Below are 16,251 nucleotides of genomic sequence, written 5' to 3' on the forward strand. Positions count from 1 at the left end.
CCATTCTAACAGATTTGAGGTGATATCTCATTGTGGTTTTAATTTGCATTTCTCCGATGATTAATGATGTTGACCATCTCTTCGTATGTCTATGGGCCACCTGTATGTCCTCCTTGGAAAAGTGTCTATTCAAGTCCTTTCCCCGTTTTTAATAGGATAAGGAAGTCAGATTCTAGCACTCCACCGCTTCAAAGTCTCCAGCGGCTTAGATGCCCTTGGGATCCTGCTTCTGCTTTCTGATTTTTGTTTCCAGTTTAACCACTTCACTCAACTCTGACCCACAAGATTCTTGCTGTTGGGGGTTTTTGCTTCACAGCTTTTGTGATGGCTGGTTGTTCTGACTATACTTCACCAAGATTTCTGTATGGTTAATTTCCTCACGTCCGTCAGTTCTCTACTGGAAAACCATCTTTTCAGTGAGGCCTTCCTTGGCCACACGAACAGTTCAATCTGTATCTCCCTTCCCTGCTTTATTTTGCTCTTTAGCACTCATTACAACCTAAAATACAGTGCTATTTTAAACTGTTTAGTATACATTCGCCGTAACGAAATGTTAACTACAGGGAGGCATGGATTTTAGCCTGGCTTGTTCACTGCTCTTTTCCCAATGCCTGAAACAGTCCCGGGAACATAGCGGGTGCTTAAAAAATGAATGGATTCCTGTCTAACCACCACCCCCCACCACCCCCGCCGCTGACAGTCTTTTGACTTGCACTCGCACCCGCACGGACGGATGGGGAGAGAGAGAAAGAAAGACACACACACACACACACACACACACACACACACGTAATCATGTTTGTGAACAGACAGAAGCATCGTTTCTCTCTCTCTCTCTCTCTCTCTCTCACACACACACACACACACACACACACGTAATCATGTTTGTGAACAGATAGAAGCATCGTTTCCCTCGGCCCGCATCCCAGTTCTCCAGCTTGGCTCCTTCAAAAGGTGCAAGCTCTTCCCTACTCCCTCAAGCCCAAATTGGTACTTGTGTGAGGGGACTTCCCACTAGTACCTAAAGGCCAGGTCTCACCTCTCGAGGGAAAGTAAGAGAAGGGGACGCCTACAATCACAACATCCCTACTCTACGGCCCTCCGCAGGCGTCACTCACATGAATCAGCGTCCCGGGACACCTCCAGGGCAGCCTCTGCCGGGAGCAAGTAGGAACAGCCTCCCGTACACGACGGCAGTGAGAAAGGACCCAAGGAGGTGTCCCAACTAAACGCCTTAACGTTTCACAGACGCTGTGGTGTCCCCTTCCTGTGTGCAGCCACACCACGCTTCCGGTATTTAATTTCGGTAAAGCCAACCGTCCGTACCTCTTCCTTGGTCGCAACATTTTGTAGCCAGGTTGAACAAGTGGCAAGACGCCGGCCGTAAGGGTCCTTCGTCAATGTTGTGGCGTGAGGCTGTGAGGTCGCCGGAAACGACCAGGCCGGGGTAGGGGGGCGGGGAGCTGAGTGCTGTCATTGTAGAGGGACGGCCTTGCGCGCCTCGCCAGGTTCTGAGCTGGGGACCTCCGTTGATGTTGCTTGCAGGCAAAGGGCGCTCTGAGCTCCAGGTGCTCCAGGAGCGGCCTCTTTTGTAGCAGCCCCTGAAATGCAGGCCCTGGTGCACTAAGCAGTAGCGACGACACCAGCCACAGCGACAGCCCTGGGGCCCTGTTTTGAAGCTCAAGCCCCTTGTCTTTGTGCCCGCCTGCGTCCCTAGACTCAGAGGCAGGTATTTGGGTTTCCCACGTGTATTTGTCGTAGGGGGTGGGGCCGGTGGGAAGTAGAGGAATGGCAGGTGCAGCGAGTAGTCTCGTCTATCTGCAGTGAGTGGTCGAGCCGATCTGTGGAGCTCCTTGCTGCTGGGCGCTGTTCATCCCTAGCTGCAGCTCGCCTTCCGCCTACACACGTTTACCTGAGTCCTCTGAAAGCACCCCCTGCATCCCTCCTTTAAAGGAAGGTTTAAAGAGGTTAGAGAATGTGGAAATGGCTCCCCCTTACTCGTCACACACGTGAACACTTGCTTTGGTTTGTTTCTGATACGCATTTAGTCAAATATTAGGATGCAATTTCCTTATGAAGTGGAAAACAGTGAGCAAGCGGGAGTTACTTTAAAACTGTCACTGGTCGCTTTTTCAAGGGCCCATTGTCCCTGTTTTTGTTCGGGACAGGAAGACAATTTATTGAGGGAAAATATATAAAATAAGTAAAATAGTTTCGTAAACTTTTATTCATGAGAAAATCATCTTTTTGCCGATTTTTGGCCTCTATGTCCCAGTTGGAGTCAACTCCAAGGTCTTTGAGGACACAGATTGTGTCTTGTTCATTATCGTGAAAACTATATGTGAGAATGGTGAAAATAAGGCTAGCAACTGGAAAAACAAACACCTGACTTTAAATAGAATCTTCGAGATATTTGTTGAAAGAATGAAATTTCAAACCTAATTGCTTACATTGTTGTGGCTCTTCTTCACCTTATTTGGTAAAGTGAGGAAAGTAGTGACTCTACCTTTTCTTGACCACTTTAGAAACCAAATCCACTCCTATCTTCTCTTAGGTGGAACTTACAGTTTTTCTAGTTTAATAATATTTATATTATATTTCTTAACTACATTTTTTGCTTTGTTTACATGCTATAAAAACCAATAAAGTGTTACAGTATTATGGCTTTGTAAATATTCTTCAGTGTAGAACCAAGAAGTATGCTATATTTCCCAATGTTTTACTTTGATTCCTCCTCTGCTACACGAAAGATTTGTGATGTTAACGTTAAATTGATTCTTCTTTCTTCCTCTACAATGACAAAAAATATGCCATAGTTAACTGTGCCTTTTCTGGTTCATATACTTATATAGTTTTTAACCCTCATCACTTTCACAAAGGACTTTCTGATTTCTTTGCAGGAAGAGATACATATGCTTTCTTCACCAAGTCCTCCTAATTTGTGCTTTCTTCACCATATCTTCTCATTCTTTGCATGAAAAGGTTCCATTTCATTTCTTTGCTAGAAGATATTCCCCTTGCATCCCAATCACTTTCTGTATAATTTTAATAGTTTGTATTCTAGTCCTTTAATACAGCTTCTATCCTGGATTATATTCATTGAACTCTTCGGTAAGTTGCAGTGTCTCTTAACCCAACATCTTCTATTGTTCCATTTTCTTCTCTGTTTTGATATAATACATCCTAAATAAACCTATTTATAAAAGGTATGTGGATGGTAATTTTATTTGTTAATTTTTGTATAGCTGTAAATTATGTTGCTCTTATGATTGATAGTTTTGCTGGGTATAGACACCAAATCTTCCCTGATTTCACTATCTCCTAACTTTCATTGTTCCTCCTGAGAAGAGGAGAATACCAGTCTGATACTAATTTCTTGATGCCAGAACTATTTTTTTGCTCTTAGAAATGATTGAAGTTTTTAATTATGCTTGATGCTTTGAAAATTTATCACATCTTGATGTGAGTTTATTCTCCTTGAAATAAGCTCATTCAAAGGGGCTAGAATAAATGTCTCAGTGAGTCTTTTTTTCATTTATCCCCCTTAAAATTGACACTTTTTAATCTGTAGATACGTTCCCCTTCATCTTTGGGACATTTTCACCCGTTCTGTTATTTTATAATTTATTCTCCTTTCCCTCCTCTCTCTGCCTCCCTCCCTCCCGCCCTTCTCTGAAACTCATCAAGGTGACTGTTGGCTTGATTCTCTATGTGTATTGTCTTTTTGTGTTTTTATCTATTTGCCCTTTTGCCCCGTGTTCTAAGCGATTGTCTCAAGTTTATTTTCCAACACTTTTATCTGATTTGGTAATCACATCAAGAACTCATTTTTTATTATTCCTTTCTCCTATTCTTTTAATTTTCTTTTATTTTTTCATTTTTATTTTAATTTAATATATATTAAAATGTACTGATTTTAATTAACCAGCTGGATGCATTTTTATGCATATAAACATCCATGTGACAAGCACCGCCCCAGTCAAAATGTACAACATCTGCTCTACTTCAAAAAGTTCCTATGTTTCTGTGTCCACTTCCATCCTCCTGGCTCAAGGCACTATGTTTTCATATTTATCGCTATAGTTTTGAGCTGAAGGTCTGGAACTACCTTTAAATGTAGTCATAGGATATGAACTCTTCTGTGTCTACTTATTTCATTAACATAATGTTATTGTAATGTTATATCCATATTTTGGCATGTTTGTTCCTTTTTTTTGTTGAATAGAATTCCATTGGATGAATATGGCACAATCTGTTTATTCATTCACTTGTGTGACACATGCATTGCTTCCAGTTTTTGGCTGTTATGAGTAAAACTACTATGAACATTCTCATACAAGTATTTTTATGGTCAGAATTTTCATTTTCCTTCTTTGTAGGAGTGAGATTTCTAAGTCATAAACCTGGGGTATTTTTAACTTTAGAACAGTTTTCCAAACAATTTTCCAAAGCTCGTGTGTCATTTTACACTCTCACCAGCACCAGTATATATGCTCCAGTTCCACATTCTCCTCAACACTTGTATTCCCAGTCATTTAAAATTTAGCCATTCTAGTAGGTGTGTAATGGGATGTTGTGGTTTTAATTTACATTTTCCTGATTAATGCTATTGAAAACTTTTTCCTGTGCTTGTTGTCTGTGTGTATGCTCTTCTTTGTGAAAGTATGTTTCAGACTTTTACCTATTTTCTTACTGACTTGTTTTTATTATTAAGTTGTGTGCATTATTTATATAATCTTTATACAAATTTATTATATATGTACATACATATGAATATACTTGATAAAAATGTCATATATAATATTTTCCTTATATTTGGGTTTGACTTTCATTTTATCAAGGGTGCCTTTTGATGTGTACATGTTTTTAATTTTGATGAAGTCCACTTTATCAAGTTCATCTTTTATGATTAGTGCTTTTTTAACATGCCTAAGAATTATTTGTCTAGCCTAACTTTGCAAAGATATTCTTTTATGTTTTCTTGTAGAAGACTTACAGTTTTAGCTTTTACATGTAGGTCTATAATCGATCTCAAATGTAGGAATTGAGATTGAATTTTTTCCATATGTATATCTTGTTGTTCCAGCACTATTTCTTAAAAGACGGTCCTTTCCCTGTTGAATTTTTGGCCTTTGTTAAACAACAATTCATTGTATTTAATTTTTTTTCTCTTAAAACTTAAAGATACTTTTTAAAAATTTAGAAATATGTGGTATATAGCTCACATACAGCTATAGATGGAGATATTTAATGTAGAAATTGTGGGACATAATAACAATATGAATATCCACTAACCCATTATCCAAGATCTTTGAAGCTTTTTATGGTTTTTTTCATAATCTCACTCCTGCTTTTTATGCACTGGTAACCCTATCTGTAAGAGGGTTTTTAAAAATTCCTTTACTTTTTTAACGTATTCTTACCTTACAGATAGGTGTTCCTGAGTTATTTATTATATAGCTTTTCTTGCTTTGAATTTTATGATTATATTGCCATAAGTTTTGTGTGACTTATTTTCCCTACTCTACATTTCTAAGATTCATCCATGCCATTAAAAACTATTTCTACAGCTTGCTTATTTTCCATCCTGTATATTTTTCCATCATATGAATGTATCTTTGAATATTTAAGTTGTTTCCACCTTGGGGATAATAAAAACAATACTATTCTGATCTTTCTTGCTTGTGTCCATTTGTGTAAGTGTGTAGACGTTTCTGGAGGAATGGAATAGAAAACTAGTGTCAAACTGTTGTCCCTAGTGATTGTACCAATCTACATTCTTTTTCTTCACATCCTCCTAATATTATGTAGTTTCAGATTTCTTAATGGTTTCTATCTAGTGGATATAAATACTCATGTGGTTTTAATGAGTATTCCTTAAATATTTATGAGGTTATCTTATCATATATATTGGCAATTCCTTTTTACTCTTTTGTGAAACATGTTTTTCCATATCTCCTGCTATATGTAATGGAAATAATATCTTCTCAAATCTTTCTAAAGATATTAGAGTTGATTTTTGGATTTTTTTTTTTTATAACTTATTGTTTTGCCTCCAGGGCAAAGTTTTTTTGTTGGTTTATTTTATTCTCTGCCTCAACTATCTGATGATTCCTGGACAACTCACAATTTAAGAGTTAAGGAAGGTTGTCTAGGAGCTTTGCACTTACGGACATACTTGCTGACTAGCATATTCTGTTTTAGGATGGCTGAGTAGACAGCCAGACCTTAACTGAGATCCTACCAATTCTAGAATTAAGAGGAGTTTGCTTTTGTCACCAGGACACATAGCAACTATTTATATTAATTTTCACATGAAGGAAGAACCTTACCGGGGTTTTTTGTTGTTGTTGTTCTGTTTTGTTTTGTTCTGTTTTGTTTTTTGCTTGGCGGATAAATAACTGCCTAGTTGGGGGATGGTGGCAGAGTTGACTCCTTTATTCTTTAGCTGTTCAAATCATCTTTCTCATTTCAAACCCTCTTCTAACTGTTGTTCACCATTGTTTCTGCACTCTCTTAATCGGAAGCCTCTGAATCTCAAGAGGCTGGGCAAACTTCTGGACTATACTGTAGGTTGTAGCTTCCATCTTTCTGTTTCTTGTGACAGTACTCTCCCATATGCAAAATGCTTTACAATGGTTTAGTGAAATCTTTCATCAGTTCATGGCCCTTTTCAGTTCTCTCTCTTGTAATGAGTTTATACATTTTTACACATTTTAGTTCTTTTGATGAGGTTTCTGGACAGACATGAAAAGTGGCCTATTTAATTTAGAGTTCTAGGTTTTTATTGTGAATGCTGACAGGGGAAGATTGCAGGCCTTGACCAATGGAATGTCTTTTTATTGATACACCTGGCAAGAAAGGTCTTTTTGTTCAGGACCTTTTTGGTTGCGGTTGTCTTAATGTGAGTCAGATTGATTTTGGAGAAAGTTTCTTAATCTCCAGGCTGCTCTGTTACACAACTCTGGGACACCATTTGCTTTGGAGTCCATGCTAATAAGACCCCCAGAGCCTACACATGGAACATCTATCTCTCCGTGAGGCAATAACATTTGCCAGGATTCTTGAGGGGATTAAAACAAATCGTATGTAAAACACCTAGCACAAAAACGAAAATCGACTAGCCATTAAAGTAACATTATAGTACCTTCTGTTATCTAGTTAAATTTTTACTGTTATTAATAGAGTCCCTAATTATTTAAAGTATCTGGTTGTTATCTCTGTTTTCCTTGATTCCCATCATCTGTAAAAAAGGAAAAGTTCTTAATAATCTGTGGGTTATTCAAGCTTTAGGTAAAGAGAAAAACCTTATTGAAATGAATATGGAAAAATGAACTTCCTCCAAACTCTTAAAACTGTCAAGCATCATTGAAGAGGAAATGTCTTATTTTTTCCTTTATATGCCATTGAAAGTCTTTGATTTTGATTTAGGGCTGCAATATAAATTTACAATTAAGTGGCTTTTTTTATTTCCTTGTTGATATTATCTCAGAATTTTGAAACTTTATATATTTTACTTTGAAGTGTTTGGATCGGCATTTCTTTATATATTGGCATTTCCTCCAAGTTATATATTTATTGCTAGTCATGTTTAAGGTGCAGAAAACACTGGCTTAATGTTTGGTTGATCTGCCAAAATGATTCTCTCCTTTTTCAGATTATCTTGGAAGACCGAAGACTCCGAGATGTTTCCCCTGAACGACGCTGAAATGGGCGCCTTTACTTTCTTTGCCTCGGCTCTACCCCATGATGTTTGTGGAAGCAACGGGCTTCCTCTCACACCAAATTCCATCAAAATTTTGGGGCGCTTTCAAATCCTTAAGACCATCACCCATCCCAGACTGTGCCAGTATGTGGATATTTCTAGAGGAAAGCATGGTGAGTTGTTATTGTTTTCTCTGTTTTGTGTTTTTTACTCTGTTACTTTGTTTAGGTTATAAATATACAGTGAATATATGAAGAAAAAAGTATGTGTGTCCATGCCCTTACCCTTCCATAACTCCAGTCAAAACTCCAGGCATCTGAGTTTTCCTGACTACGTTTGAATGATTTGTGTTTCTCAGATCTGAAAATAAGGATTTTTTATTTTTTCTTTCAAGGAAACCACCTATCCTTTAGGCATATTTCTTCACCTCTATAAGAAAGAAATGAAAGTCATAATGCCAGAAACTTTAGAGTTGTCTATTGGACTGTATTTTATGATTGAAAGTAGCAATTTGGAGTAAGGCTCCTCAAATGAAGAAGGAGTCGCTAATATTTTTTTTTTGTGAGCTGCAGTAATCTTTTCATATAGGATTCCATTTAGAGAACTGAAGTAGAAAAGTTCAACCCTATTGGTTAAAAAGTCACTGTTTTACCAGGAAGATGTTTACTGCCATTTTAGTAGTATACTTGTTATTAGATTCTTCCACATCCCGTATCTTAGTCTCTTCAGACTACTGTAACAAAACATCATAAACCGAGTAGCTTATAAACCAGAAACATATGTTTCTCACAGTTCTAGAAGGAGGTTGGGAAGTCTGAGATCAAGGCACCAGCAGTTGTCATGTCTAATGAGGCCTGTTTCTTCATTGAGAGCCGTCTTCTCTCTGTAACCTGACATGGTGGGAGGAGCAAGAGCTCTCTCAGGCCTCTTTAATAAAAGCACTAATCCAGTTCATAAAGACTCTGCACTCATAACCTAACCACCTCCCAAAGGCTCTACCCCCAGAAAACATCCACTGGGGCTCAGGTGTTAGTTTATGATTTTGGTGGGAGACACAAATGTTCAGTCTGTGGAACACCTAAAATGCTTGTGGTGGCAATATTTTAATTATTTTAAAATTGTTTTTGGAGGCTGCATGCTGAGGTGCTATTTTTAAAAATTATTTTAGATGCGTCTCAAATATATTTAATTTTTCTAACAAAATAATTTGTAAAGTTAATCTTATACACTTGGCTGATATTGAACTTTTTTCTTATAAACTGGTATTTCCATGTGTTTCAACTAATATTAAAGGCAAACTATGTTGTTTTGCTGAAAATTAGGTTAAATGTGAGTTTCAAGTAGTCTGAGCTGTGTCTTAAAAATATTTACTCTGAAAATTTTATAGACTTTGAGTAGAAAACATTTTTTGTAATAAATATTATTAATGGCTAATATTTATTGAGTTCCTATTATGTATTATGCAACATTCTAAGTGCCTTACATTATTTTAATTTAGTCCTCATAACATAACCATGATGTAGTAACTGTTACTCTCATTTTACAGATTAGAAGATTGAGGCACAGAACAATTAAGTAACTAATTCAGGAACTTTTGGCAAGTTCGTTGTTTTTAAAAAAAGATAAAATTTTTGCCAAAGTTTTTATTTGATAAATGGCTTTGATGACATTAACTAAATGTTTTAAAATGATAGAAATAGTTTGGGGCTTTTTACATCATTGAAAAATTGATATTGTCAATCCCTGAATGCCTCCCAACACCTCTCCCTGCCCCATCCAAATTATAGATTCTAAAGAATTTTCACCTGTCAGATTGACCCAGTTTCAGAACCACTCGAGAGAAAGGTTGGCGATTTAGGATATACTGACTATCATCTGTAACTGGTGTCCATAATTAATCTTGCTTGCTATGTTACATCTGCTAATTTGAAATATACGTGCCTTTACCTGTGTCCCCAAGCTCTTGCCACTTTGCTCAGTTATTAGGACTTCTTCATTCTTATTTCCTCCAGTGCCCTTTATTTCTTTCCACTGCGTCTGAAAGTCTGTTTAGAGTTTCACTTCACATAACTGGGGTCTTAACCTCTGTCTAGTTTCCCTTAGGCTTCTTTTTTTGGGGATAATTGACTCAATAGTTCTAGGTATTTCTTGAGCTCCTTCTTTTTCTCCTTCGTCCTAAATGAGCTCCTGTACACATTGAACCTGGAAAAATCTTATGACATAATCCCTCTGGGGAACACTTCTTTTTACTTATCAATGTCAGGTAGGAACGATTCCTGAGACAGTGTTAAACTCTGTCAGTGATGAAGTCAGCTCAGGAGTCTGGGTAGGGCCCTTTAGGCCTTTCCACCGTATTGCTTGTTGCTCTGCTTCTGCTGCTTGCTCTGCTCTTGGATCTCAGAAGCCCACTCTTCTAGGGTAACATAAATCATGGGTAGGTATGAAACTCACACAGTTTAAGTTTGACTGGATGGAATGAAAATATCAGTGATTGTCAAAAGATCAGGGAATTTGATTATCTTGTTTTTATTGGCAGTGCTCATTGTCTTGAAAAGTTGTGTGCATAAGGAGTAAATAACTGAATTAGAATGTGTTTATGTAAGGGTCTGTTTGTTCTAAAACATCCCAGTTATTTTACATACATTTCATTTGAAAAATTGGAAAAGTTTCTATTCAACAGTCTTCTTACCGCATTTCTCAATGATGTAAAAACACATGATTTTGGTTTGAATTCCACTCAGTTGTCTTCTCAGAGAATTCTGATTTTTGGTTTCTTTTCCCCATTTATTCTGTTCTTGCTATGCAGATATATTACGTCTTGTCATTTGTACTCCCTCACCCACACCTTCCCCTTCGTGTTTGGAGTTATGTGTGACATATGGTCTGTTTTAGTAACATTATGTTTTCACATGCTGGGTTAGCTCAGGGATTAGGCTTTCACTGTTTTCTATAGATCATTCAAAACTGATTCAAGCTGATGTTAGTTTCTTGCTAACTCAGTGGTATGAAATATTTAATCTCAAGAATATGGACATTTTATTAGAATTTGAGATCTTAGTTTATAAAAGTAAAGTTGAAGAAAATATCTTTAAAATTTAAAAGGCAAATATAGCATGAGAATACGTTACTTTAAAATTTAATCTTTTTTCTTTTGAGGTTGAAATCTCAGCTGTGTCTAAAAACAGAGTGAAGGTTGTAAATTTTAATCCCATCCCATTTTATTTGGTGTTTGTTACCCAGAAATCTTTCAGTTATTGCTAATGAAATCAATAGCAAATTATTTTACCTAATAGACTTGAAATTCAGGTAGAGAATAACAACTGCTAAAGACCTATAAGATAATTTATTCTCTATCTCTAACTGCATATAATTTCAACCTAAGTGTCTCTATCAGTTCGCAGTTCCTTCAGAGAAACAGAACCAGTAGGATATATTTATAAAGATATTAATTGCTAGGAATTGGCTTATGTGATTTAGAGGCTGGATAGGCAAGTCTGAAACCCCTCGGTGTGGCATCCAGAAGACAGTGAACATTCGGGCAAGAGCTGAGCTACCGTCCATGGGCAAAGTTTCTTCTTCAGTGAAGCTTCTGTTCTGTTCTTCATGCCTTTCCAGATGGTTGAATCAGGATCACCCAGACTGTCTAGGATATTCTTCCTTACATAAAGTAAATTTATGATAGATTTTAATCACTTATAAAATATCTTCACAGTAATATCTGAATTTGAATAACTGGAGGACATCAAAGTTGATGTCCTTAGTTGAACAAAACTAAGTTATTTTTGAATAACTTAGCCATCTTGACTTATAAACTGACCATCACAGTGACCTCATAACAATACTGTTTCTTAAGTACAGAATTTTTTGTCAGTTTTACTGTATAATTATTTATTTAAATATTGTATTTAAAGGGTGATAAGCTGGTTTTACTTTTTACTGTGAATAACAAAAGAATGGTATAGTAACAGTATTCTAGTAACCTTTCAGATTACTGTAATACATTCAATAAACTGTCCTTTTGTTAAAAAAAATTAATCTTTCTTTTTAGCCCTCTCCTTATTCAATGTCTTTATTATCTTCTTAATATTGTACTCTTTTCAATTTCTTATCATTGATTTAAAACATAAAATTCAGGCTGTATGTATAATATAGTGATTCTTGGCATTCATCAGATATTTGTTTGAAGAAAGATCATTTCACAGTTTTTATATGCTTTATTCTTTAAAGTTCATCTTAGTGTCACATTTGTTTTTTATAAATAAAGCCACTGCATTGCTGACTTATATTTGGCACATTATGATTCCTAAATATTTTTGTCATATTTTATTCTGTGAAACTATATTGTTTTTATAACAAACAGAAGTTATTTTCAAACAGTGATCCAGAGTTTCAGGATGAAAACTCTCTAATGATTTCTTTAAAAAAACTGGTTTGTATTGGAAATATTGTTTTGGTATACACTTTATTACTTTTGGGAGAAACTTTGATATTCTATGAAGCATTATGGCTCTTTGCATAAAATAATGATTCAAAATTCCATAGGGTCATAAAGCTTTGGCATACTCTGGTTTATGATATTTTGGAGTTTCTAGAAGAAGGCTGACAAATTTTTATTCTAAATTATTGTATGCCTGACAAATTTTAGGCTAATGCCAAACACTTTGGGAACCTCTCAAAGATATGTGGACTTATGAATATACAAATTAAAATGATTAATGCAGTATGCACATTTTAATAAATTCTGATGTTTTTGTTTTATATTAAAATCAGTGCTATTGAGGTATTATGCCTAGCTTACAACATAAGCATATACCTTTTCTACACAAGATAGATTTCTATTTAGATAATGGCTGTCATCATATGAGACTTTTATTCATTTCTAATGGCTACCTCATACCTTTGCTCAAGTCATTTAACAAGCATTTTTATATTAGATGCTTATATTTTTGAGGTGCCATTGTAGACACTGCTGATGCATTTTGAACAAAACTAACATTGTTCCTGCCATCATTATCTAGTGGAGAACAAAGACATTAAGTAAAAAATAAATACAGATCTTTTGAGTTGAAATAAGTGCTACAAAAGAAAAGTGTACTGTAGAGTAGATTATATTATAGGAGGATAAAATTGATTTGGGGCGACCAGAAAAGTGCTCCTTCAGGAAGTCATGTTTGACTGGGAAATGAATAATAATAATAATATTAACTGACATGTAGGTAGTTATTGCTCTGTGCCAGGCACTATTCTAGGATCTTATTATAAATGAACTCATTTTAACCTCAGAATAACTATGTGAGTATGGTGCTATTGTTTTCCTCATTTTACAGAGGAGGAAACTGCAGCATAGAGAGAGAGGTTAGCAAACTTCCCCAAAGTCACAGAGCTAATGAGTATTCAAACAAAAATTTGCATTCAGACAGAATATTCTGTGCCCTTAACCAGCACGTTTAGCCCTGGCTCGTGTGGCTCAGTGGATTGAGTACTGGCCTGCAAACCAAAGGGTCGCAGTTTTGATTCCCATTCAGGGCACATGCCTGGGTTGCTGACCAGGTCCCCAGTAGGGGGTCGCATGGGACATAAGCACACATTGATGCTTCTCTCCCTCTCTTTTTCCCTCCCTTCCCCTCTCTCTAAAAATAAATAAATGAAAAAAAAATTTTTTTTAAAAAAGCAGTATGTTGCATGATAGGAGTTAACTAGGAGAAGGGAATGGGGAAGATCATTTTAGCAATAAGAATCCATGTGCGAGTACCTTAAAGCAGGAGGAAGGGAAGAAGGCCAGTGTGCATGACAGTTGGTGAGCAAGAGATAAAATAACAAAAAATAAAGCTAGAGAGGAAGTTACATATTCAGATTTATTAGTTATTATTTTATCTTTATCACTTTGACTTTCATATTAAAATATTAGAAGGGAATAAGAATTAACATGAGAAGATCAGTTAAGAAACTGTTGTAGTAATCTAATAAGAGATGATGCTGATTTGGACCCAGATTGTGGCAGATTGAGCAAACTACAGATTCTGGAAGCAGTTGGGGGATAGGAATACCAGAACAATTTGTTTGGATTTGAGAAAGGGAAATTTCTCCTAAGTTTCTAGCTGAAGCAGCTGCCAGAATAGTGGTACCATTTACTGAAATAGTACTAAAGAGAAGAGGCTTAAAGGGCAAACTGTATGTTCATTTTGCATTCTGATGAGCTTGAGGTGACTTTTATATTAAAGTGAGAAATTGTCTATACAAGCCTATTCGAAAGAGAGTTCTGGGTTTGAGATAAAATTTGAGAGTTTTTCAGTCTTGGTAATAAATGAGGAGAAAACACAATGTGAAGACCCAGAATCTAAGGTGGGAGAACTAGCAACATTTAAATTTGGGTAGAAGAGATGCCAGTCTACAGTTAACTCTGGAGAGTTAGCCAGATAGCTGTACAGAAAATGTAGAAAATGTGGTTAGATGGAAAGCAAAGGCGTGCAGCTTCCCCTTTCGGTTTTCTGATAGTGTTATTTTCTTTTTCCTTCTAAAACGTCACAGCTGTACTAAATTGCTTGGAGTTCAACTTCCCATGCTCTTTTTTTATTGAATTGAAGAATTAGACCTTATTTCATGATTTTCTTTCCTATTCTTTTTTTCCTCACTTAGTGCTCTTTCAAATTTAATTCTCTTTAGGTTCCTGTTTAGATCACTTGGAGCCTTTCACTTGAAAATGATAGCTTTTATTTAGAGTATTTTTAATTTTAGTGTTTCAGTTCATTCTGTATAATGCCACCACTTCCTACTTACAAAATATGGCCCATAAATATCCTGCCCTCACACTTCACCTGACTGCCTGCACGTATACCATTCTCCTTCATCTCTCATCCTCCATGTAAGACCATACCTTAAACTAGTCATTTCTGAGTTTTTCCTTTTACTGGATCTCCTACTTTGAAGTTCTCCTTTCCTGTCTTCTGCTATCTTTTTTCTACCTTTGCTACTCTTTATTCACCACACCTCTATGCAATTTTCACTGTTTCCAAACATTTCATCTTCACATCTTTATCTTGTCTGCCATTTATATTTTGCTTTAACCTTCTTCTCTAACCTAGAACCCACTTTGCATGGATATTCACAGTAACCCAATTTCTTTTAAACCCTTGATCTCTTCTGAAATAACTTTATCAAATCCACAACCAGTTGTAAACCCAGTTGAACTTTTCTCTTCTGCTGTTACATATTTGATACTATATCAGATAATGTGTTAGTCACTAGGTTTACTAATGAAGGAAAAAAAAACCACTGACCTCAGAAGGTTGGTATAGGTAGTTTCATTGGAAAATAAAAATTACCTCATAATATTGATTGTGCCCACCAATATTTTTATTATTCCTTAGTCTTAGAAGGCCCCATGATGTTACAAACAATCCCAAATCGATTTTCTGTTCTTTATCCATAATCATGATTCAAAACATTTCTATTTTTCTTGAGCTTTTGAACTCATTTTCACAGATCTTGGGTTAGGCCCAGGCTGTGAAGATAATCTACCCCTAGCTCCCAATTTTCCCTCCCCTTCAAAATTTCTTTATGTCTTCAGCCAAGCTTTTCCTTCTCTTAGCCCATGGTAGAGGAAGGATCACCTTTTTCCAAAGGTGAGCCTTTCTATGTATTTTTCCTGGTGGGAGAAGCTCTAGAGAAAAACACAAGATCAAAAGAAATTGTTATTTAAAGGCATCCAAATAGGAAAGGAGGAAGTAAAACTATCAGTTTGCAGATGACATGAAAGTGTACATAGAAAACCCTGTAGACTCCACAAAAAAACTATTCAAACTAATAAGTGAATTTGGCAAAACAGCAGGATACAAAGTCAATATTCAGAAATCAAAGGCATTTTTGTACACCAGCAATGAAATAGAAGAAGAAGAAATCAGAAAACAAAATACCATTCGATATAGCAACAAGAAAAATAAAGTACCTAGGAATAAATTTAACCAAAGAGGTAAAAGACCTGTATGCAGAAAACTACAACATTGAAGAAAGAAATTAAGGAAGACACAAATAAATGGAAGCATATACCATGCTCATGGATTGGAAGAATTAATATCATCAAAATGTCCATACTACCCAAAGCAATTTATAGATTCAACATAATCCCTATTAAGTACCAATGACATATTTCACAGAAATAGAGCAGACATTTCAAAACTTTATATGGAACCATAAATGACCCCGAATAGCCTCAGCAATTTTGAGAAAGAAAAACAAAATAGGAGGGATCACAATACCGGACATCAAACTATATTACAAAGCCACTATACTCAAAACAATCTGATACTGGCACAAGAACAGATCCATAGACCAGTGGAACAGAACAGAAAGCCCAGAAATAAGCCTAGGTCTATACGGGCAACTAATATTTGACAAAGGGGGCAGAAGCATAAAGTGGATTAAAAATAGCCTCTTCAACAAATGCTGTTGGGAGAGCTAGACAGCTACATGCAAAAAATTGAAATTGGATCGTCAGCTGACACCATACACAAGAATAAACTCAAGATGGATAAAAGACTTAAATATAA

The 16,251-nt window shown here is 36.1% G+C and overlaps 2 protein-coding genes across 4 annotated transcripts in view; one reads left to right on the plus strand and one right to left on the minus strand.

The window, feature by feature from the left end:
• Positions 1-16,251, minus strand: part of AIMP1 (aminoacyl tRNA synthetase complex interacting multifunctional protein 1) — a 53,337-nt gene that overhangs the window by 31,800 nt on the left and 5,286 nt on the right. The window contains exon 1 of one of the 3 annotated variants that reach the window (XM_054591649.1): positions 1,119-1,196. The exons of 1 other annotated variant lie outside the window; for it this stretch is intronic. In XM_054591649.1, the coding sequence (XP_054447624.1) occupies positions 1,119-1,120 (2 nt within the window). In that variant the 5' untranslated portion in view covers positions 1,121-1,196. Of the gene's footprint in view, positions 1-1,039; positions 1,197-16,251 lie in introns of those variants that run through there. One more of the 3 variants, XM_054591651.1, reaches the window with a different exon arrangement.
• The window catches only part of TBCK (TBC1 domain containing kinase), a 173,375-nt gene continuing 158,590 nt past the window's right edge, over positions 1,467-16,251 (plus strand). Inside the window, exons 1-2 of the mRNA XM_054591648.1 lie at positions 1,467-1,725; positions 7,658-7,878. Coding sequence (XP_054447623.1) covers positions 7,686-7,878 — 193 coding nt within the window. The 5' untranslated portion in view covers positions 1,467-1,725; positions 7,658-7,685. The remainder of the gene's footprint in view (positions 1,726-7,657; positions 7,879-16,251) is intronic.

The sequence above is a fragment of the Pteronotus mesoamericanus genome, unplaced genomic scaffold, assembly GCF_021234165.1.
Source record: "Pteronotus mesoamericanus isolate MK-2021 breed Mesoamerican mustached bat unplaced genomic scaffold, CSHL_Meso_final scaffold_232, whole genome shotgun sequence".
Taxonomy (NCBI): Eukaryota; Metazoa; Chordata; class Mammalia; order Chiroptera; family Mormoopidae; genus Pteronotus; species Pteronotus mesoamericanus.